The 21,526-nt window shown below is 49.0% G+C and overlaps 11 protein-coding genes across 11 annotated transcripts in view; 4 read left to right on the forward strand and 7 right to left on the reverse strand.

Moving 5' to 3' along the window:
• N7478_012624 (GAG-pre-integrase domain-containing protein) overlaps positions 1-1,694 on the forward strand; it is a gene marked incomplete at both ends in the record, with an annotated part of 2,697 nt that extends 1,003 nt beyond the window's left edge. The window contains one exon of the mRNA XM_056928834.1: positions 1-1,694. This exon is cut by the window's left edge and continues 1,003 nt beyond it. Coding sequence (XP_056772196.1) covers positions 1-1,694 — 1,694 coding nt within the window.
• A 201-nt stretch (positions 1,695-1,895) lies between these two features.
• Positions 1,896-4,091, forward strand: N7478_012625 (Ty1/Copia family ribonuclease HI; the record flags this gene model as incomplete). Its single annotated transcript, XM_056928835.1, has 1 exon — positions 1,896-4,091. The coding sequence occupies one exon, from the start codon at positions 1,896-1,898 to the stop codon at positions 4,089-4,091; it is 2,196 nt and encodes a 731-aa protein (XP_056772197.1).
• Positions 4,092-4,768: 677 nt separating this feature from the next.
• On the reverse strand, positions 4,769-6,163 carry N7478_012626 (ribonuclease H family protein; the record flags this gene model as incomplete). Its single annotated transcript, XM_056928836.1, has 2 exons — positions 4,769-5,888; positions 5,949-6,163. The coding sequence occupies 2 exons, from the start codon at positions 6,161-6,163 to the stop codon at positions 4,769-4,771; spliced, it is 1,335 nt and encodes a 444-aa protein (XP_056772198.1).
• Positions 6,164-6,872: 709 nt separating this feature from the next.
• Positions 6,873-8,309, reverse strand: N7478_012627 (uncharacterized protein; the record flags this gene model as incomplete). The annotated part of the gene is made up of 1 exon (XM_056928837.1): positions 6,873-8,309. The coding sequence occupies one exon, from the start codon at positions 8,307-8,309 to the stop codon at positions 6,873-6,875; it is 1,437 nt and encodes a 478-aa protein (XP_056772199.1).
• A 291-nt stretch (positions 8,310-8,600) lies between these two features.
• N7478_012628 (uncharacterized protein) lies at positions 8,601-9,013 on the reverse strand (the record flags this gene model as incomplete). The annotated part of the gene is made up of 3 exons (XM_056928838.1): positions 8,601-8,696; positions 8,766-8,936; positions 8,984-9,013. The coding sequence occupies 3 exons, from the start codon at positions 9,011-9,013 to the stop codon at positions 8,601-8,603; spliced, it is 297 nt and encodes a 98-aa protein (XP_056772200.1).
• Positions 9,014-9,018: 5 nt separating this feature from the next.
• On the reverse strand, positions 9,019-9,345 carry N7478_012629 (uncharacterized protein; the record flags this gene model as incomplete). Its single annotated transcript, XM_056928839.1, has 1 exon — positions 9,019-9,345. One exon carries the CDS (start codon positions 9,343-9,345, stop codon positions 9,019-9,021), a length of 327 nt encoding a protein of 108 aa, XP_056772201.1.
• Positions 9,346-9,608: 263 nt separating this feature from the next.
• On the forward strand, positions 9,609-10,738 carry N7478_012630 (uncharacterized protein; the record flags this gene model as incomplete). The annotated part of the gene is made up of 3 exons (XM_056928840.1): positions 9,609-10,041; positions 10,113-10,330; positions 10,430-10,738. 3 exons carry the CDS (start codon positions 9,609-9,611, stop codon positions 10,736-10,738), a joined length of 960 nt encoding a protein of 319 aa, XP_056772202.1.
• A 1,103-nt stretch (positions 10,739-11,841) lies between these two features.
• N7478_012631 (uncharacterized protein) lies at positions 11,842-14,778 on the forward strand (the record flags this gene model as incomplete). The annotated part of the gene is made up of 2 exons (XM_056928841.1): positions 11,842-12,817; positions 12,887-14,778. 2 exons carry the CDS (start codon positions 11,842-11,844, stop codon positions 14,776-14,778), a joined length of 2,868 nt encoding a protein of 955 aa, XP_056772203.1.
• A 2,655-nt stretch (positions 14,779-17,433) lies between these two features.
• On the reverse strand, positions 17,434-17,807 carry N7478_012632 (uncharacterized protein; the record flags this gene model as incomplete). The annotated part of the gene is made up of 2 exons (XM_056928842.1): positions 17,434-17,723; positions 17,759-17,807. 2 exons carry the CDS (start codon positions 17,805-17,807, stop codon positions 17,434-17,436), a joined length of 339 nt encoding a protein of 112 aa, XP_056772204.1.
• A 536-nt stretch (positions 17,808-18,343) lies between these two features.
• N7478_012633 (D-arabinose 1-dehydrogenase (NAD(P)(+)) ARA2) lies at positions 18,344-19,762 on the reverse strand (the record flags this gene model as incomplete). The annotated part of the gene is made up of 1 exon (XM_056928843.1): positions 18,344-19,762. The coding sequence occupies one exon, from the start codon at positions 19,760-19,762 to the stop codon at positions 18,344-18,346; it is 1,419 nt and encodes a 472-aa protein (XP_056772205.1).
• A 433-nt stretch (positions 19,763-20,195) lies between these two features.
• Positions 20,196-21,446, reverse strand: N7478_012634 (sideroflexin family transporter; the record flags this gene model as incomplete). The annotated part of the gene is made up of 4 exons (XM_056928844.1): positions 20,196-20,882; positions 20,961-21,055; positions 21,134-21,270; positions 21,343-21,446. The coding sequence occupies 4 exons, from the start codon at positions 21,444-21,446 to the stop codon at positions 20,196-20,198; spliced, it is 1,023 nt and encodes a 340-aa protein (XP_056772206.1).
• Positions 21,447-21,526: the final 80 nt, after the last annotated feature.

Here is a 21,526-nt window from a genome sequence, read left to right on the forward strand (position 1 = left end):
AGAACGGAGTGAAGCCAGCCACTGAAACAGCTAATATCACTCAGCTGTATGGCTCCTTTTTCACTACAAGCTTTCCAATGGATCAGGTCTATCAGAGTGTTCAGACGACTGGAAGCGACAATATTCAAGAACGTTGGTTTCTCGATACAGCCTCATCAGTGCATGTATGCAATCAGAAAGACCTGTTCACTACATTCAAGCCAACGAAGACAGGCCTAAAGACCGGCGATTCAATCACTGCAGTGGAAGGTATTGGAAGTGTGATAATGACAGGAGCAGGACCTGATGGCACTGCCCGACCAATCCAGCTCAGCAATGTGTTATATTCGCCTCGTTTCCACGCCAATTTAATGTCGTACGCAGCACTGAAGGAGAAGGGTGTTCGATGGGATGAGGATACCGAATGTATCAAGAACTCTAGTGGAGAACCAGTTATTAGCGTACGCCTTATGAAACCACTAAAGATATGGGCGTTCGACAAGCCGAGAGAGCCTCATTCCTCACCGAGTATCCCGAGTATCACCACTACTGCTCATGCGTATGCCGTTCGCAGGTCAGAGAAACCTCTCGTATCGGAGGCCTCAGCGGACCGGTGGCATCGAAGACTTGCCCACGTATCATCTCGTGTGACGAAGAAGACTGCTGAGATGGTAGACGGTGTCAAAATCAATGAAGACTTACCAGAAACATCACCAGAAGAAGAGAAAGGAGAGCTCTGTCAGGTCTGCAATCTCTCAAGCGCACCAAAGCAAATCTCACGACGACCAATTGGCCAGACCTTTGGTAGATACGGCCGAATTCACTTCGACTTGATCAAGTTTCCACCTGGCTATAATGAACATCAGTGGATGACACACTTCTATGTCGAGGGAATCAGATTTCACTGGATATACACCCACAAATGGAAATCAGAGTGTAGAGATGGAGTCAGGAAGTTTATTGCTATAGTCAAGAACTGGTGGAACCTGCCAATTAAGGCGTTTCACTATGATAATGAGGCATCTGCAGGGATAGAGATCGAAGGCTTCCTAAGCGATATTGGTATTGTAGTCTCGCACAGTATTCCCTATCACCCTGAGCAGAACGGCCCTGCAGAACGATCAGGAGGAGTTATCTTAACCATGGGGAGGCATCTTCAGATCGAGAGCAAGCTACCAAAACAACTGTGGCCTGAGATGGTCAGTACAGCCGTATGGATTCTCAACCGTATTCCAACCTATCTGAAGGATGAGAACAGGTGGATCGTACCATGGGAGGAAGCGCGGAAAGACTTCGGCGGCGAGAGGATGAAGAAAGCTAACCTAGCCAACCTACGTGTATATGGCTCCTTGTCGTACTGCCGCATCCGCAATATCCCACGTCTTCAGAAGACCTCTCCTCGTGCAGAAATCGGTTTTCTCGTCGGCTATGTCGCTTCGAATGTGTGGAGAATCTGGTTCCCTGCGAGGGGGAAGATAGAGGTTGTGAGAGATGCATGTTTTGACGAGTCGAGAAGATGGAAGCGTGACATGCAATACTGGGAAGAAAGAACACTTCCTGAGCCTGAACCGACGATCTTAACTGAGGAAGAAAACCTAGAGGTCCTTCGAGACAATATTGGTATCCATATCACAGAAATCAATCGAAACACCCAGGAAGATATGCAGGAAGGCCAGCAAGAAGGCCAACAGGAAGGCCAGTGTAATGGTTACTAAGTTGTCAGGCTAGAGACCTGTGACTAGGCAAAGATATCGGATGGTAGAGATCAAATAGAACAGTTGATATACAGAACTGATTCTTGCAGGACAAGAATCGTAGCTATTGTTCGTGCGTTTTAATATTGCTAGAGCTTGCTAGGGCTTAGGGCAGTCATGCATTAGCGGGTGTATCGTGGTAGATTCGCCCGCGGAGCGGCCATGAATCGTACCCGAATCGTGCCCGAAGGGATTCAGGAATCCCGTGACAGCCAGCAGGAAGTTCAACAGGATACTATCCTAGTGGAAGAAGAAGAAGAAGACATCACGAACCCACAACCACACATACCTCAGGGGGTGACTGTACCGATAACCCCAGAACCGGACGAGAGAAGCCACGATCCTTTAAACGACACACTACCTGGTTCATTTCCTACTGAAGCGCCACTAGAAGTACCGCTGAGTCCACCAGAAGAGCCGATTACCTCTGAACTTAGCACTACGACTGCTCAGGGGGTGGACCAGCAGACAACTACTCAGACTAAAGAACAGGATGTCTGCGAGGATGATGACCAGCCGACAGAGCCAGATCTTCCAGATCGTCCGGAAGAAGAACAACCTGAGTCGCTCTCGGACAGTGAACAACAGCTACATGCTGAGCTCCACACACAAAGAAACGATGGCGTCGATACGACCAATATCATCGAAGGACATAGACAGCGAAGACCGAGGGTAGATCCTGATTATTATGCGTACACAACCTTACCTACTATCGAAGACGATCCACCAGAGCTTTTACGTACGTTCGCAGCAGCACTATACACAGAGAAGCCGCTCCAACGTCATCGAGATGATCTGCCCCCTCCGCCAGATGGATGGAAGAATATGATAAAACACCCGATAGCCGAAGGCTTCCTAGCCGCCTGCGCCAAAGAAATAAGATCCCTACAAGAGAAATCGACGTTTACAGTGACCAATCGGCCGAAAGACGTCTCGAAACAGGTCCTACCCCTCCGATGGGTATTCGCATACAAGTTCGACCAAGATGGCTATCTTCAGAAGCTGAAAGCACGTATCTGTGTACGAGGTGACCAGGAAATGATAACCCATGAGGATAAAAGGGCTGTGACACTTGCAGCGAGGGCAGCAAGAGTAATATTCGCCCTTGTTGCAGCATTCAACCTGGATTTACGACAGCGGGATGCAGTTACTGCATTCCTAAATAGCACCTTGCCTACCGAGACCTATACAAAGATGCCAGAAGGTTTTGAACAGATGGGAATGTGCTGGAAACTTAATCGTGCGCTATATGGGCTACGAATATCGCCAAAGTTGTGGCAACAGGAAGCATCGAGAGTTCTTGTGAAACTTGGGCTTACACCGGTTCCCGAAGACCCATGTGTCTTTACCACACGCGGTATTATCGTCTTCTTTTATGTAGATGACTTTATTATTGCCAGCCACCCGTCTGTGCGAGAGAAAGCCCGCCAGCTTGAGAAGAATCTAGAGGCACATTGGGAGCTTACAGATCATGGAGAAGCAGAGTGGTTCTTGAATATTCGGATCGTACGCGATCGGAAGCTGCAGAAGCTCTGGCTATGCCAGGACGCCCATATCAGCAGTATGGCTGCAAGATATCACCTGACTGATCGCCCGCCTGTCTTTACACCTCTCCCCGTGGAAGAAATGATGCCATTCGATGGTACGGCAACAGCAGCTGATATTAAGCTATATCAAGGGAAAGTAGGTTCAATCCAATACCCTACATCGATAACCAGACCAGATGCAGCGAAAGCAGCCGCAAAATTATCACAGTTCCTGCGGAACCCAGGCCCTCAGCACCACCGAGCAGTTGACAGATTGATCTGTTATCTTTATTCCACACGATATCTAGCACTGCAGTACGGCGAAAAGGGAGGCATGGAATCAGTTGAAATCGCAAGTGACGCATCCTTCGCAGATAATCAAGATCGACGGAGCTCTGCAGGTTATATCTGCCAAGTTTATGGTGGCCCAGTCGATTGGAAGGCCACGAAGCAGCCTACTGTCACCACATCCACCACTGAAGCTGAGCTTTTGGGTTTGTCAGACGCTGCACGCTCGCTACAGTGGTGGAAGCGATTCCTCGGGCGTATCTCATTCGAACCAAGCCAGACGATCACCCTGCGATGTGATAATCAACAGACCGTCACATTACTGAACTCCGAGCACGCCAAAATCGATACGAAACTTCGTCATGTCGATATACACGGACACTGGCTGAGACAAGAGATCAGAGAAGGAAGAATCAATATCAAATGGGTTCCAACTGCCAAGATGGCGGCAGATGGCCTTACGAAGATCCTGCCACGCAAGAAACATGAGGAGTTTGTTAGAACACTCCGTATGGAGGATATAAAACACCTAATCGAAGTGTAAATAAAGGAAAAGAAACCTGCTGCAAGGAATCAGCGATCATCTCAAGTGATTCAACATTGGCGAAGCTATTCAACACACGCTAATCGCTGAGGGGGTGTGTCGGAACAGCAGCAATGGATCTCGGAAGGAGGAAATACTATAGATCCGAAGTATTAGTCATTATTTTGCCCACCTAAATTGCTACGGGCTTGCCATACAGAAATTAGACACGTTGACATTCTATTGGTGCATCTATGTACTCCACTCAGTAATTCCGACAAAACAAACATGCCAAACATGCCAAACATGACGGTGTTCTCTCGACGACGTGCATCACCACGCCGCAGCCAAACTCCCCTCTGAGATCCTGCATCATCCACTGCTCGCAGCCCTCAAGCTTCATCCCTCACAGCTCTGCCCCATGAGCCACTTCCCACTTCCAATCGGCTTCCTCGCATAACCAAGGCCTTGAATCACCAAGATCGCCGCCGTGTCGCATCACTGCGCCTCGAGGGCTTCCTTGCATCACCAAGGTGAGTTCTCGGCACCGAGCCCGCCGCCCACAACACAGTACATCCCCTTTTACAAAAACTGTCCGCTAACCCAGTTCTTTTGACATCAAGGAGACGCAACCGACCGGAGTCACGCCTCTACAAGCACCCCCTTTGTCTTCATCAGTACACTGCCCTATATCGTTCTTAATCACCTGTATCCGCAACGTCTGCCGGCTCACGCCCGGTCGCCTCTGGATCCACAGCGTGGAACTGGCCCAGTACGCCTGTAGCGAAGATGAAGTCGGCCACGATATCGGATGCCTCCTCCTTCGCGAGAAGCACATCTAGTGTCAGTTGGTTGAAGCCTTTTTCGCACAGTTTGAGGCTCATCGCACGTCTCTCGTCTATCCAGAGTTCACACTCCAGCAGGACATGTCTCACTGATTGATTTCCGAGGCCGCACTCACATCGCGGTGTGTCACGGGCGTTGATCTTTGCCAGGTAAGCCGCCACGGCCGCCTTCCCTGTACGGAGCTGCATCATTACTGACGTCGTGGCTTTTCGTTTCTTTTGCCAGTATTCCAGAGTCTTTTTGTTCGGCAAATCGATCAGACGCCGTGTCGCTTTCGCCGTTTTCGTCCTCCTCCACTCCTTCTCCCACGCTTCCTTCGATTCCTTCCGGATGCGGGCCTTCACGGCTGCACCCAGGATGATCGCGCGGTCTTGCGTGGTATCGCGGTCGGCGGCACGCCCGGTGGACGTTGCGGCTTCTTTGGCTAGCTTGTCGATTTCCTCGTTGCCGAAGATCCCTACATGAGCAGGAATCCAGCGGAACTCGATATCGACGCCTGCATTGGTAAGGATATACAGTGTCTTGAGGGTGGAGTGGAGGAAACATTGGCCAGATGGCATCCGTGGACGGCGGAGTGCCGAGAGTGCTGCCTGGGAGTCCGAGAAGACCACAACTCGTGGCATATGAACCACTTGTGTAAGGTTATCGCGAGCTCTCTTCCAGATTAACTCCATCGCCATCTCTAGGCCACGATGCTCTGCCCCGTACACCGTCGCTGTCTCCAATGTGCCCATCTGGCTCTGGAGAAAGCTGCTACCCTCGCGGGTAGTGTCTATCTGCGCAGCCGCCCCCACCTTGCCTTCGTAGCCGGAACCGTCCGTATATATGATCAATGGTGCTGGATTTTCAAACGCAATAGCCTGTAGATGGGTATCCTCCGCAGCGTCTCTGTCCTCGATAGACACCTTCGGTGGCGCTCGCCATGGTTCCCGGACGAATGCTCGCCGGCTCTCCCACGCTCCTGCTACAGATCTGGGGGGAGCCGTTAGGCATCCGCCCTTCCGCCAGGCTTGTTCCTCCAAAGGTGGTCACCCGTAGAAGCGCTGTTGAGGGGTTCTCTCTGTGATCATAAGCTTTGGGATGGCGAAGGTTGGGCCTGTACGGATTCGTACAGCCGTCTCCTTCTTGATTCGATCCATCTGAATCCACATCGGCGGCAAAAACAGCTCGGCTTCTAACGCTGCAAGCGCAGTGGTGCTGTCACGGGATTCCTGAATCCCCTCGTGTACGACTCGGGGACGATTCATGGCCGCTCCGCAGGCGAATCTACCTCGATACACCCGCTTATGCATGACGGCCCTAAGCCCTAGCAATATAAAAACGCACGAACGATAGCTACAATTCTTGTTCTACAAGAATCAGTCTGTGTATCAACTGTTCTATTTGATCTCTACCATCCGATATCCTTGCCTAGTCACAGGTCTCTAGCCTGACAACTTAGTAACCATTACAGTAGACTAGATCAAATTTGAAACGCGACTTTTGTGACACTGTTTCTGAGGAGTATACCCGCGTGCTGTCGACATATAACGCAGTGTCTTAAACCTGGTTTCTGTTAGCGATGCTAATCTTCTATCCAGGACCGAAACAAAGGGGACTAAATGAGGACTTGTAGTATAACTACATGGAGGAAGACTCGGGACGGGTATGTTTGCACTGTTTGCACAGTTGTGCGGTTTGACCCACTCTCGGATGCAGACCAATCAGATGATTGGTCCGAGAGTGGGCTCCCTATATGTACATAACAGAGCTTCCCTCTCTCCTTCCCTTCTCCAACGTTGTTATTCGTTGTTTTTCGCACCTTTTCTCCATCCGGTAGAAACGGAGGCACACTATCACAATACTATTGCTTTCCTTTTATTTTTCTTAGTGCTGGTTGCCTTAATTTCATATGAATGTTATAGAAGCAAATTAGAATATGCGATCAAAGAGACTTTAACAAGGTATAAATACAGTCTAGACTATTTGCCACCCTTCAGCAACCAAATCATCTAGGTGTGCGGTTAAACAATTGGTTCCGTCAAATAAATGGAAGAAGCCGCCGACTCCGCCTGTATCGCAATTCACAATAGGTGCACCGCAGATACCCTCCGATATAGCGCTATTGATAACACCGAATAGCGAACTGACAGTGTAGGCCCGCCAATTTCTAAAACCAATCGGTGGATGGCCAGGGGGGCGCTTCGGCTTCATATCCATGGTCCCATATGCCATCACGGTGACTAGGCCTGAGCTCATTCCATCAATCTCGCTCCATGTGCCCTGTTCGATCTGATCACCTTCGCATAGAGAACGAGGAGGTTCGGCTTGAAAGTATGAACTGTTTCTATAACTTTCGGATGCCGCTGGTGTGAGGCTGACGAGTGAGATGTCGAGTTCAGGTATTGTGTCGAAAACCTCTCCGACTTTATCTGCAGTCGCACGCGGATGATAGACCTGCTTTGAGAGTAGGAAACCATGATGTGCCACCGTGAGGGCATGCTCGCCTTGAGAATTGATCATTCTCACACCCGAGGTTGTTGCAACATTCGCAAACTCATTTACGGATCCTGATTCGCCAAGCCCACACTCTAATCGACAGCCTGGTGTAAGAAACGAATCTTTGAGATAATTCGAGTCGTCTTGGGGCAGAGGTCGACTGGTATCCATATGCTGTTGAGGATCTATCGCTCGCACTCGGCTCTTATCTTTCATCGCCATGTAAAATGGCTCTGCTTCATGGTGGTATAGGGTCGTCCGACCTGCGACAACCCCCGGCAGTGACCTTGGCTCGTATTTGCGGCCATCCCCGTGTGTCAGTTCCACGATTGTCCAGTTGGGGAGATAGAGGATCGCTCGTACATCTGCGAGTGGTGCCAGTGCGACTAACATGGCAATCCTTTGTTCCTTTGTTGGGAATTGCATTTTTGGCCAGCGCAAAGCAGCAGGATATGGGTCCAGGACCCGAGGATTCGGATAAGGGGCGCGAGGAAGGGTTTCAAAGTGTGATTCGCCAGTCCCAACGAAGTACACCGGCATGCAACCGACGGTAAGGGTTACGGGCTGCGGTGGGCTGCTAGTCTCAATCCACATGAACCAGCCGGACTCCCCGCGTTTTCCATCCCCAAATTTGTTTCGAATCCAAGCAGATTCCTCCTGCGTTGGGAGTCGAAATTTGCGGTTCTGTTTGTCCCAGAGTGTAAACGGGGCTGTGTCATTCATGTGGCGCGCTCCCCAACCGCCAGGATTCTGCCAGCGTTTCGGCTCCGGGTGGGAATGTGTTGACGGCGCTGGAGGCCTTACGACTCGTCGCGGACGAAGAGGATTCGGCAATGCTCTGGTGTAGATATCAACGTACGGCGAACTCGTTTGCAGCCGCTGTACCTGTGGCGATAAGCGGACTGAAGTTGCCATGGTATTGAAGTTCAGCGAACAGGGCACACAGATAAAGACGGCAGAAGAAGGGAATTCAGACGGGCTCGAGTAAAGGTCAGTACTGAGTAGATCGAAGAGCAAGGGGAATTTCAGAATCGAATGGCTGAGGAAAGTATGAGAAGTATTGGAAGGTGGCGCCGTGGGTTTTCTTGGAACGGTGGGGCCGCCGGCCCCATCGAAGATAAACCTTTAGATTTGACCCGACATTGTCGCGGACCAGTTCCATCTAGATGTCAATATGACATGAGCATTGATAATGTTACAGGGAACTTAAGTCAACGCCACGATCTCTTGCCAATGGCTCCTACTCGAGTCGCTCGCCTTAGGACCCTTGGTACTGGGTAAAACGTCCCCACGCTCATTGGCCTATGTATCAACATGCAGTTAGTACCTCTTGGGCTTATAAGATGACACCTTGAAAGAAGGGAAACTCACCCAGGTCTCAAAATCAACTCCACTGTTGATGTTCTTCCCTTCAATTTTCGCTTTGTTACGTAAATCTGCAAAGGTTGCTGGAAAGTCGATTGTCTGGTATTTGGATATCTTGTCTTCACCTGGAACTCTGGTCTCTGCGTCGTCCACGGTCGTAACAGTAGTACGGGTTATCTTGTAGTAGTAGTAGTAGTAGAATTCATTGACCTGCTGTAGCCTACTTCTAGCCTACTTCGTAAGGAGTGTTGCATCTTGTTTAAATATCGGCCTGAGCCTTGTTAAACGCGTCGAATTGCGCCCGGAGGCGTTGCAGCTCCGCCAGGAGCTCGTCGTCCGTCATTCGTCTAGTCAGGGAGATCACGAGGTCGAGGAATGGGCCGAGTTCGTCCAGGGTCGGCGGAGGGGGCGCGTCGAATTCAGCCGTGGTTGCCCACTGCTCAGCTGTCTTCAATCCAGTGACTGCTGCGGCACGGAGGTTACCGGACAGAGCAGACGCAGGCGGCAAGAGCCATGTCGTGGATGGTAAATCTTTGTTGTGGGCGGCGGAGGCTGCCCCTTTTTTCAATTTCGACTTTTTGCCCATTTCGGCAGCGCACACACCGAAGAACGGTGTTCACGCGTTAAAAACAGGGTCAATCGAATCAGCGTGAAACGGCGATTAAAGCGCTGTATATCAAACGGTATACAGGGTGCTGTGGCTATAGTTGACGTTTTGCATGAGAGCTGTTAGTTTCTGTACCTAATTCATTAAATTTTTTATCAAATATCGTCATTCTTTATCTGCCTAACCCTTTGACGACAACCTTAACAATTCTAATCCTTCCTACCCCGGGTTACCCAGTAAAGATGGTGAACACACGCCGAACCGTATCCGCGGCTTCCCCTGAACATGCTATTCCCGACCCGACGAGTCCAACTCAGGGGATAGTATCCAACGATATCGAAAACGAAGAACGAGAAGTGAATGCCCGTATCCAAAGGCTAGAAAAACTCAAGGCAGATCGTGAACGTCTTGACGCTCTCCACGCCGAGCTGTCAGTGCCTATTTTAACAGCGTATCCTTTGCCGACCGTGGAGAATTCATTCAGCAACCTCGACCGCCCGAATAAGGATCATGATATCAAAATCGAAGATCTCTCTAACTTTAATAATCGACTCTCCATTCAAAAACGCCACCAATGGCTGGTCAACCTGGAACTTGCTTTTCAAGCCGGTCCGAACCGTTACAGCAATGATGCAAAACGAATATTGGGTGCACTCCGATTTATGGACGCACCATGTAGGGTCAAATGGTCGGAATCCCTTAGCGAAAGGGCCCCAGACGATCGCCGAACTGCTGCACTGCTGCAGCTACATGCGAAGTCTTCGAAGAATGGACCCTCTCCTTGATTCAAAACACGACAAGTCTTCGTGCAGACATTCGTGATGAAATTGAAAGAGCTCACCAGTTATCCTACCAAGACCTCTATGCGAGAGAGCAGCATCTCACCCGTGAGACAGAGGATCATCGTGCCCTTAATTTCTTTTCCAAACTTCAGGATGACCTAAAGAAGAAAATCAACCGACACGTACGCCCTCTGCCTGCTACACTGATGAGAGGGTCGATACCGCAGTTCATTATTGGAATTTAATCAAGCCAACACAACAAAAGAAACGCCAACACTCAGATATTGCAACCCCCCAGTATCCGAATCACCAAAAACAATCAAGATCGAACGGGTACCGCCGCAATTTCCGGAATAATGGAGGGCAATCACGACAGGATCAACCTCGGAACCCTACCGGATCGAACGGGAAACCAATGCAATGCCGAATATGTCAAAGTATTCATCACTTCGCTCGACGATGTTTTCAAGGCCAGCGTGTCATCCAAGAAACGCGTACTGCAGGAAAAGGGGTGGAGTCGTGAGAGAACCCCCCTCTCCGACTTTACCACCTTCTGTGAGGACGGCAACGAGAGTCTGTACATCTCTTAAAATCAATGAAGTGGAGACTATTGCAGATTTAGACAGCGAAGCCGAAGTTGATTGTATTAGCTTTGATTTTGTGCGAACATACTGCCTACCAAGGGCAGAGCTCACAGCCCCCCGCTATAAAAGGAGCCGGCATACGATACCCCACTATGGAGTCTTCCACGTCCCGATTAAGATGGAAGACTCACGTGGCACCACACAAAGCTTGACACGCCCTTGTGTTGTTATTGACAGACATATAACGCCAAACACCCTATTCCTTTCTGTTACCACACTTACTGATCTCCATATCCATCTCGTTCTTTGGAGGTATCAATAGTGGTACGAATCCAAAAAATTCGAACTTAACACCCCTCGTCAATTCACCAAGGCATGTCGAAATGAAGCTCATGTCTTTGCCATTGTCCGACTTCCCGAACAAATCCCTTTGCCTGGTGATGCCGAAGAGCCACCGGAAGGCGGCGAGTTCCCCCCTGAAATGCAGGAGTATCGTGAGTTAGCGGTACGGTGAGTGCGGGTAAGCTTCGTAGTATAATAAACGGACGCGTATTTGTGGTACGGAGAAGTTGATGGGGAGAGCGGTGGTGTTTGTACTGTTTGCATCAACGGGCCGGCCCGTTTGTTTTGTTTGCATGTATTTAGTCTTCTCTCTCTGTAGAGCGGTCGTGGGGTGCAATGGGCAGCCTCGGCAATCTGCGCGTTAGTATACGGTTGAGGGTCTTGGATCATGTCACGGATGAGTTCGAGTCGCCATGCATCAAGTCTGGGTGCCATATCTCTACCACTGAAGCTGTTCAGCCCACTCATTCTGATTGGACTTCGTAGTGCCACGGCATCGCCAGTCACGGACCATGCTGTCACGTGCGACACACCCTAGCTGGCTGCTGGCTTTGTCCAATAGTAGCTGCTCTGTTGCCGCACTACGCTCCTCCCCTCAGCCCGGGCTGAGTTTCTGCAGCTGGTGACGGGGATCTGTCTGCCATACGATGGGGCTCTTTTCTCGTGGCGACTCCGCACAGGAGTCATCAACCTCTTTTCTTATTCAACCTTCCTAATATTCATCGCCTCACAACCGTGCTTTTCGCAAAACCAGGCTAGTCTTCTACATGGCCCGTCCTCCACGAGATGCCTTCCAAATCGGCTGGATCTGTGCCCTTCCGATCGAGGCTGCTGCTGCCGCCGAAATGCTAGATGAGAAATTCGGGATTCTCGATGAACAAGATGCAGCGGACTCGAATACCTACACGCTGGGCCGGATCGGCAAACACCACGTCGTGATCGCCTGCCTCCCTGGAGGCCAGTACGGAAATACCTCAGCTACTACGGTCGCAAACAACATGCTTCGCACCTTCTCCAAGTCACTTCGAATCGGATTGATGGTCGGTATCGGGGGCGGAGTTCCCTCTGCTACTCATGATATCCGCCTCGGCGATATCGTGGTTAGTTACCCCCAAGGCACTTGTGGTGGAGTGATTCAATATGACATAGGGAAGGTCATTACAGGCGGTGAATTTGAACGGATTGGCTCGTTGAACAGTCCCCCGAGGGCACTATTGACCGCAGTTGGTACGATGAGAGCTGCCGCGCTGACCGATGATCCCCGATACCTGGAATATTTCCAAAACGCAATCGGGAGAACCGCTCGAACCCGGAAAAATTTCAGTCGTCCTACCGCACAATCTGATCGACTATTTCAGACGGAATATGATCATCCTGCCAATGCGAGTAGCTGTGATGGATGTCCATTGGAGTGGGAAGAAACGAGAGATCAACGCGAGGATAGTGACCCATTACCACACTATGGTATTATTGCTTCTGGCAATACTGTCATCAAGCACGGGCAGACAAGAGAGCAACTTCGGTTAGAGACGGGGGCATTATGTATCGAAATGGAGGCAGCTGGTCTGATGTTAGACTTTCCCTGTGCTGTCATTCGTGGGGTTTGTGATTATGCCGACTCGCACAAGAATAAGCAATGGCAGGGATATGCTGCCTTGGCAGCAGCAGCATATACAAAAGAGCTGTTGGGGTATGTTCCTGTTGGCCATGTGTCACAAGAGAGTTTGGTAGTGGATATATGCGGTAAGTGATATCATTCTTAGCTTAGTTAGCCCTGAATAAAGAGTGACTTGCTTATGAAGTTCTATAAAGACGTATTGAAGACCGGAATCAAAAGCACAAATCAACGTCTAGAACAAGCATATAGCCAACAAGAACAACATCACCGTGAGAAGGTTACCTTTGCTTTAACTGATCAACAAAACCGCTGTCACCAAACATTCAAGACGTCAACCTACGAGGAGCAAAAGAACAACAATCCTAGAAGAGTGGAGGGAACTTGCCTATGGGCTACACAAAGCCCAGAGTATATTCGTTTTTCGGAAAGCAGCCACAATGATCTTCTCTTAGTGTCTGCCGACCCAGGCTGCGGGAAGTCTGTGCTTGCCCGTTCGATAATTGAAGACCACTTCGCAACGTCAGGGCCTGAAGTGACAGTGTGTTACTTCTTTTTCAAGGACAACGATGAACAAAATCATCTTGCGTTAGCACTTTGCTCGGTCCTCCATCAGCTTTTTGCCCAGCGGCCTCATCTCTTGCGTCATGCCATACCATCATGGGAAATGAATGGGGAGAGACTTCGACAAGAGGTTGACGAGCTATGGAGGATTTTCACAACTGCAGTATTATCTGATGAATCATGCAAGACAATCTGCGTATTTGATGCTCTGGATGAGTGTCGTGAAGTTGATCAGAAACGACTAGTTGAGAAACTCCAGTCATTTCACCGCCTGTCATATCCACCGACGCCGGAGAACTGGTTGAAATTTCTAGTCACTAGTCGCCCGTATGATAATATCCAGAATTATTTCCGAACGGTTACAGACTCTTTCCCACATATCCATCTAAAAGGAGAGGAAGAAAATGATCAGATTCATCAAGAAATTGATCTTGTCGTCAAGATGCGAGTAAAAAACCTCGCTCAACGAGCGGGGCTATCACGGGACACAGAGCAGCGACTCAAGCAGCAGCTTCTGCAAATGGAACACCGTACGTATCTCTGGCTACATTTAGCCATTGACGATATTCGATCCACATTCGAAGACAGCCTTCGCCCGGCTGAGGAGTCAATCGAGGTGATACCTCACTCAGTAGATGCAGCATACGAGAAGATCCTTAGTCGCGTACCCTCCCGTCAAGTAGATACTGTGAGAAAGATCCTACAAATTATCGTTGCAGCACGGCGCCCGTTAACAACGGCGGAAATGGCTATGGCGCTCGGTATAGCCATCTCTCCAGAATCCCGGACTGCAACAAAAGCTAGACTTGAGTCATCCCAGATCGACAAAAAGCTGCGTCGATTATGCGGGCTTTTTGTTTTTATCAATAATTCCAAGATCTATTTAATTCATCAAACAGCAAGGGAATTTCTGCTTAAGAAGAGTTATGCTGATAGCGTTCAGTACTTATACTCATGGACTCTCACGGACACTGAGAACCAAATGGCGTGTATCTGTTTACGGTATCTCCTGATGGAAGATCTGGAGCACAATGATGAGAATTCAAGCTCTGATATTCGAAGCCTTCTAGATTATTCAGCATTATATTGGCTGGACCACACACGGAGGATGAGTCTAACCCAAGACCAAGAAGTGATCTGTCAAGTTCAGAAAATGTACGATATAAGTGGGAAACGATTTGCATTATGGTTCCCCATCTTTTGGAAGTCTATCGAAGACTGGACACCTCCGCCATCAATGACTGCTCTACATCTGGCATCATTTAACGGGCATGAGCGGGAGGTTGAATTTCTACTATTAATAAGAAGAAAAGATATCAATTCCGTCGATAGCACCGGAACCTACCCCATTATCTTAGTCTTACACAATGGTTATAAGAATGTTATACAGTTGCTGCTCGAGAAAGGAGCCGAGGTGAACGCCCAAGGTAGAGAGTATGGAAATGCCCTCCAAGCTGTCTCTTTTGAAGGACATGAGAAGATTGTGCAGTTGCTACTCGAGAAAGGAGCCGAGGTGAACACCTAAGGTGGAGAGTATGGAAATGCCCTCCAAGCTGTCTCTTTTGAAGGACACGAGAAGATTATACAGTTGCTACTCGAGAAAGGAGCTGAGGTGAACACCCAAGGTGAAGACTTTGGAAATGCTCTCCAAGCTACCTCTTTTGGAGGACACAAGAAGATTATACAGTTGCTACTTGAGAAAGGAGCTAAGGTGAACACCCAAGATGGACACTTTGGAAATGCCCTCTAAGCTGCCTCTTATAGAGGACACAAGAAGATTGTGTAGTTGCTACTCGAGAAAGAGGCTGAGGTGAACGCCCAAGGTGGACACTTTAGAAATGTTCTCTAAGCTACCTCTTTTAGAGGATATAAGAAGATTGTACAGCTACTACTTAAGAAAGGAGCTGAGGTGAATGCCCAAGGTGGAGGGTATAGAAATGCCCTCCAAGCTGCCTCTTATAGAGGACACAAGAAGATTATACAGTTGCTACTCGAGAAAGGAGCCGAGGTGAACACCCAAGGTAGTCACTTTGGAAATGCCCTCCAAGCTACCTCTTTTGGAGGACACAAGAAGATTATGTAGCTGCTACTTAAGAAAGGAGCCAAGGTGAACACCCAAGATGGAGACTTTGGAAATACCCTCCAAGCTACCTCTTTTGGAGGATATGAGAAGATTATATAGTTGCTACTTGAGAAAGGAGCCGAGGTGAACGCCCAAGGTGGAGAGTATAGAAATACTCTCTAAGCTGCCTCTTTTGAAGGATAAGAGAAGATTATGTAGTTACTACTTGAGAAAGGAGCTGAGGTGAACGCCTAAGGTGGAGGGTATAGAAATGCCCTCTAAGCTACCTCTTATAGAGGATACGAGAAGATTGTACAGTTGCTACTTGAGAAAGGAGCTGAGGTAAACGCCCAAGGTAGACACTTTGGAAATGCCCTCCAAGCTGCCTCTTTTGGAGGACATGAGAAGATTATACAGCTACTACTCGAGAAAGGAGCTGAGGTAAACACCCAAGATAGACACTTTGGAAATGCCCTCTAAGCTGCCTCTTATAGAGGATACGAGAAGATTGTGTAGTTACTACTTAAGAAAGGAGCCGAGGTAAACACCCAAGGTAGAGAGTATAGAAATGTCCTCCAAGCTGTCTCTTTTGAAGGACAAGAGAAGATTGTGTAATTACTACTTGAGAAAGGAGCCGAGGTAAATGTCCAAGGTGGAGGGTATGGAAATACCCTCCAAGCTGCCTCTTTTAGAGGATATGAGAAGATTGTGTAGTTGCTACTTGAGAAAGAGGCTAAGGTGAACGCCTAAGGTGGACACTTTGGAAATGTTCTCCAAGCTACCTCTTATAGAGGACACGAGAAGATTGTGTAGTTACTACTTAAGAAAGGAGCTGAGGTGAATACCTAAGGTGGTCACTTTGGAAATGCCCTCCAAGCTGTCTCTTATAGAGGACATGAGAAGATTGTGCAGCTGCTACTTGAGAAAGGAGCAAAGGTTAAAACCTAAGGTACAAAGTATAGAAATTCCCGCTAGGCTCCTTATAATAGTGAATATAAGGAGACTGGAACTTGTCTAGCACGTAGAGTGCTGATCAACGGATACCCCCTCTTCCATATAAGCTACCGCTCAGCGACTTATGAGGCTTTCACGATATATAGGTGATATAGTTCTTCTTATTACCTCAAACATCACTTTGATACGATGATTCCTGTTGTCCATATCTTACAACTATGTACATCACCTTTCACAAATTACATACCTAAAATCTGCTTTATTTGATCCATGAACCATCATCCGTATCGTAGCAGGATAAATGGGGTAATTCACCTCACTTTAAGCTATTTGCGCCTATTAGCTAACCAGATCTTTCCTACTATTCTATCTTTTTGGGGGGTTCTTACACAGTTGTGATAAGAATACTGTGATAGCGTGCCTACGTCTCTACCGGAATGGAGAAAGGGTGCAAAACAACTAATAACAACGTTGAAGAAAAGGGAAGAAGGAAGAGGAGAGTTATGCTACGTACAGGTAGGAAGCCCACTCTCAGACCAATCATCTGATTGGTCTGTATCCGAGAGTGGGTCAAACCAAGCAAACGTCCAAACATGCAAACATGCCCGCCGGTCGACCTCCTCCATGTAGCTATACTACAGTATCTATTTGTGGACTAGGCACCTCCCTTTTGCCTATCAAGTCATTGCTGCTCCTATATATAGACTTGTTTACAAATTAATTCGGGAACGTCATCCTAGGATTTTAATATACCACTGTTCAATATAGTTTACTAGGGCCCCCAGATTCTGTACTGTTAGTTAAATGTACTTTTTACTCTGTTCCATATATGATATAGTTGTTCCGGCTATCCTACAGTGCCCTTCCGGCAAATCAGACCTTATGCCTGACAGTTTCGCGAATGAAATAATCAATCAATCAATCAATTCCATTGTCTTCTTGTGTATAAATATTGTTGCCGTTAGGTGTCTTTCGGAAAGACTTGGACGGTGCAGAGCGGCCTCCCTTGAGGTCCATTGTTGGTCCCTAGTCGTCAAAGTAGTCTCCCTTGTGTTATCGCTATCCCTCGGCTTTGTCCACGGCGCAGTAGGTGGAAGTTCGGGACTGGGGGAAGGTGATAACCAGCTAGAGCGAGGGTCAAAGGGCAATAGTTGTTGCGCTATGTTAACACTCGTCAGCTGCAAGGGCCCATGAGTAGATGAGGCTTTGGGAAGAGGAGGCGGGGAGGAGGGTAGTATCAGCGTCGACGAGGCAAGAAGGCGAAGGAATCGCGATGGAGAGATCTGTTACGACGCGGGCAAGGGAGCCAGTCATGAGTATTGCGAGGACAAGGGGCTGGAGATGTTCGACGATGGCGTACTGTCCGGACCTTTGACGAGGATTGCGAACGGCGTGTATGGCGGACTGATTTGGGACATCTGGAGTGCTCCGGTGCGCGTAGCGGACTTCGGTTACTGGAAAGGCAAGGAAAAGTTCATACCTCACTCACAATGCAGCTTTGGTCGGGAAAGATCGGGGATTCTCAAGAAAAAAAGCATGCCATTTCGCTTGAGATTTCATGCGATCCATCAATTTGTCGCATCACTTCCACGATGCAGAACCTCAGACAGTCAGTGCTTAGCCGACGAATTTGGGCGAATGATTTCCTCGTCGGGGATAAAAAGAAGGAGATGTCATTCGAGAAGTTTCCCGAATGAGACTTTCCCGCGGCATGAAGATGTTAAGACTATCCACGAATCAATACATGCACCCTTCCGTGACTTCACAATTCAATTCAACAGCCTTGAAGTCATTCATGGAGTCATTCAGATAATCACTAGAACTCGAAAAGAGCAGCCTTGAAGCTATCTAGACAATCTCCAAGACTCTCAACAGAGTTCCTTAGTCGCAAGGCTCGAAGATTAGAGCACCCATATTCCTACAATCAGGATCTTCAGTCTCCGATCAGTGCCTCTTAGTCTTTTAAAAAAGAAGAAAAAAGAAGAAGAAGAAGAAGAAGAAGAAGAAGAAGAAGAAGAAGAAGAAGAAGAAGAAGAAGAAGAAGAAGAAGAAGCCCAAACAGCTTTTGTACAAACTAAGCTAGCTGTCTCTCCACATCCGATGGCGGGGTGAGCATACGGTCCTGGTGCATATTGCTGCACTCCTCAACGAAAATACCTCTCCCACTGGTTTCGTCCGCCACGATCTTCTGCAAAGCAGCGACATGTTCATCAGGCAAGTGATTCTGAAACCCAACCCCGGGACTAGCCCATTCATAATCAACCCATTGGGGCCCAATAAGATCCCTAATCTCCTTGGCCAACTGCAAAACATGAGCTTGACGCTTCTGAGACCAAGCCCGATCGGTAAGAAGACCCTCGGAAGGCGTCAGAATATTTGACGCATGAACTGCAGACGAAGGAACAGCGCCAGTAGCTCCATTGGGTGTACATATTTCAGCTGATTGGATCCCGGGTTCAAAACCATCACCATCGTCCTCACTCCAATTCTCCAGCCCATCCACGATACTGCGCCAGACGCGTAGACTCTCATCCAGTTCCTCAATATTACTGACTCCTATCACGCTCGCGCCGAGTTTCTTCCCAGTGCCAACATTAGCGACCGACAAGAATCCCGGGTCGGAATTCTCTGTCCTTGCGAAGGGAGCTCCTAATACACCTGCCCTTGTACCATCCCGTAACCAAGACTCCAGCGCAAAGCGGATGGCAATAACCTCCAGTTTCTCACCGTGTCGTGTAGTATAATCCGCTGCCTCATGGATCACACGACGCAACGCATCGGGTGCAGGATGGAAATCGCCCATTGATCCGATGGGTACTCCGTCCTGGCGAAGTAGTCCCATTCCAAGCGGCGATGCATTCGGGACAACGTCTACTCCTGCCCTTACAAGCCGTGGCAAGGCTAACGATTGGAGCCTGGTATTTTGGAGGGTGAAGTTCGCATATGACATAACGATATCGAGCGGTTCACCAGTTTCTCGAAGAACCAATTCCGCAAGATCCGCTAGCACCTCAACGGGATATCCGGAGATACCGACATAGCGGAGTAAGCCCTCCTCATCACGAAGGCGACGCAATTCCCGAACGGCGATGAGGACTTCAGTTGGTGAAACGAATTCTACATCGTGGCAGTAGACGACGTCAAGGTATGAAGTATGAAGGCGTTGTAAACTGCGGCGGACACTGTATCTGATCCATGAGGGGGAATAATCGAAGGATGAAGAGGCGATCCGTCCGACCTTGGTGAGGAGGTGGTATGTGTTGCGGGGGAAGTGGGATTGGACGAAGTCGGTTGCAAGGGCGCGGCCGAGGAGTTCTTCAGCGGGGCCGTAGTAAGGGGATGTGTCGAAGGCGCAGATTCCGCGGTAAAGTGCGCGTTGGACTAATTCTGTTGTTGGGAGGGCGTAGGGGTCTTCATTGTATTGCGAATTGAAAGTTGCTGTGCCCATTATCAGTGGGGGCAGGTCTGCCGACAGCGGGGTTAAGGGGCGCATCGTTGGGATTGAAACCTTTTCAGAGGTCTGAGGGAGGGAAGAAGAGAAGATGATCAAGTGGGAAATTGAAAAGTCAAGTAGAGAAGTATTTCCTAAATGCCATTCTCATCTCACTTCCTTTTTCACGCCAATAAAGTGGGACCAGTCTTCGTTCTCTTATCCGTGAGAAATTTCCGGGGTTCCGCCGCATCGGGATGGCGCAATGCCGGGGATTGTTATAACTTACGTAGATTGTTGGTTCTGGTTGTCTTGCTACCGGAGACCTGTCACTTTCTTGAAGAAGAAGATCGAGGGAATTCCTTTAGATGTGAGGATTGTGCAAGGCGGAAAGGATATTTGTGATGCCATTGAATATCTACTGCCACGACTATTCGCTCTAACGCCATTATGCAAAAAAAGAAAGTTGAAGAATCAAATCAACAAATAGGTAGCGTTACATCCCACGATTGAACTCCACCATACCCTTATACCCGCCCTTGCTATGGAACTCATCCTCTAGTTTGCTAGCACTGATAGCCTGGCGCTGAGGGAAAGCAGCCAAAGCCAGAGGGAGTGCAAAGAGGGATGTAGTTAAAACGAGGCCAAGGTTGATGGGCATGACCATACGAGGACGAGAGCGCAGCCACTGCGTCTTCTCCAAGCGGACCAAAATCAGTGGCGGGAGGACCATAATAGGTGTGGCGTTCAAGATACGACTAATAGCCGTTTCGCCAACGGCAATGGTAGCAGCCTTCTTGCTCTTTCCTAGACTTTGGACTGGTTGGCTATCCTCAGACTGTTCACGCTCGGCACGTTCAGACTCTGACAAAATGGGGTATACATCGATTCCTTGGCGGATCTCCTCACCACGCATGAGGAAGACATTGAGGGCGCTTGCACTTGCGACGGCGGCAAAGGGGACCAAACGGGAGAGAATAAGGCGAGTATTGGGGGATATGCTCTTGAGGCGAGGGACAAGAGCATTCAACCCCAGGGCAACAGAGCAGGAGGCCGAGACAGCCATGCAGTAGGATTTGGCGATTTGGGAAACGGACAATGGGGTGGATTTGTTGGCGTTGGCATTATTGATCGCAACATTGAGCGACTGGTTGCCAATTTGCCAAAGTAGGGTACCGGGCGTCTAATTAAAAGGTGGGTCACCGATCAGTCTCTGCATTCAAAAGATACAAGGAAAGAATCATGTTGTTTTGTCACTCACACCAAGGCCCGGGGTCAGCATACCAGCCGTCACAACCAGGTTGGACAGCACATAGCAGGACATGCGAAACGGAAGCAGAACCGGTTCACCCGTATCTATGAATTAATTGTATTGTAAGCGGAGGGCTTCAGGTCTCTCGTACACTCCGTATGAGAGTTCAGGCCCATACATACCGGGGTGCAGTGTCGCGTCTACGACCTTCTTTGCTTGCCATAGATCTGGCGTCATCACTCCGGGGAGTTTATTCTGTTTATACTGGGCAAGAAGGCTCTTTGCCTGTTCCAGTCCTGCGGTGCCTGCCAGAAGTGTTCTAGTAGATTCGCAGTTAGTTAGTCATGGCCTGGGTTCTTGCATTCAGCAACTATCCACTGTCGAGACTTACCGAGGATCAGACACATCCGCCGCATGGCGAACCCGTCCCCAGTATGTGGTCAAATCATACTGGGAGACGGGAATATCTCGATTTCCTGGAATTGAAGCAGACATATTGCGAAGACAGCGAGTGGAAGGCCCGTGGGCACACAACTTCAAAGAGGGACAAAGAAAGGTCTCCGGTTCTGTCGTTC

Source organism: Penicillium angulare (genome assembly GCF_028827245.1).
Source record: "Penicillium angulare strain IBT 27051 chromosome Unknown utg000012l_segment0_segment0, whole genome shotgun sequence".
Taxonomy (NCBI): Eukaryota; Fungi; Ascomycota; class Eurotiomycetes; order Eurotiales; family Aspergillaceae; genus Penicillium; species Penicillium angulare.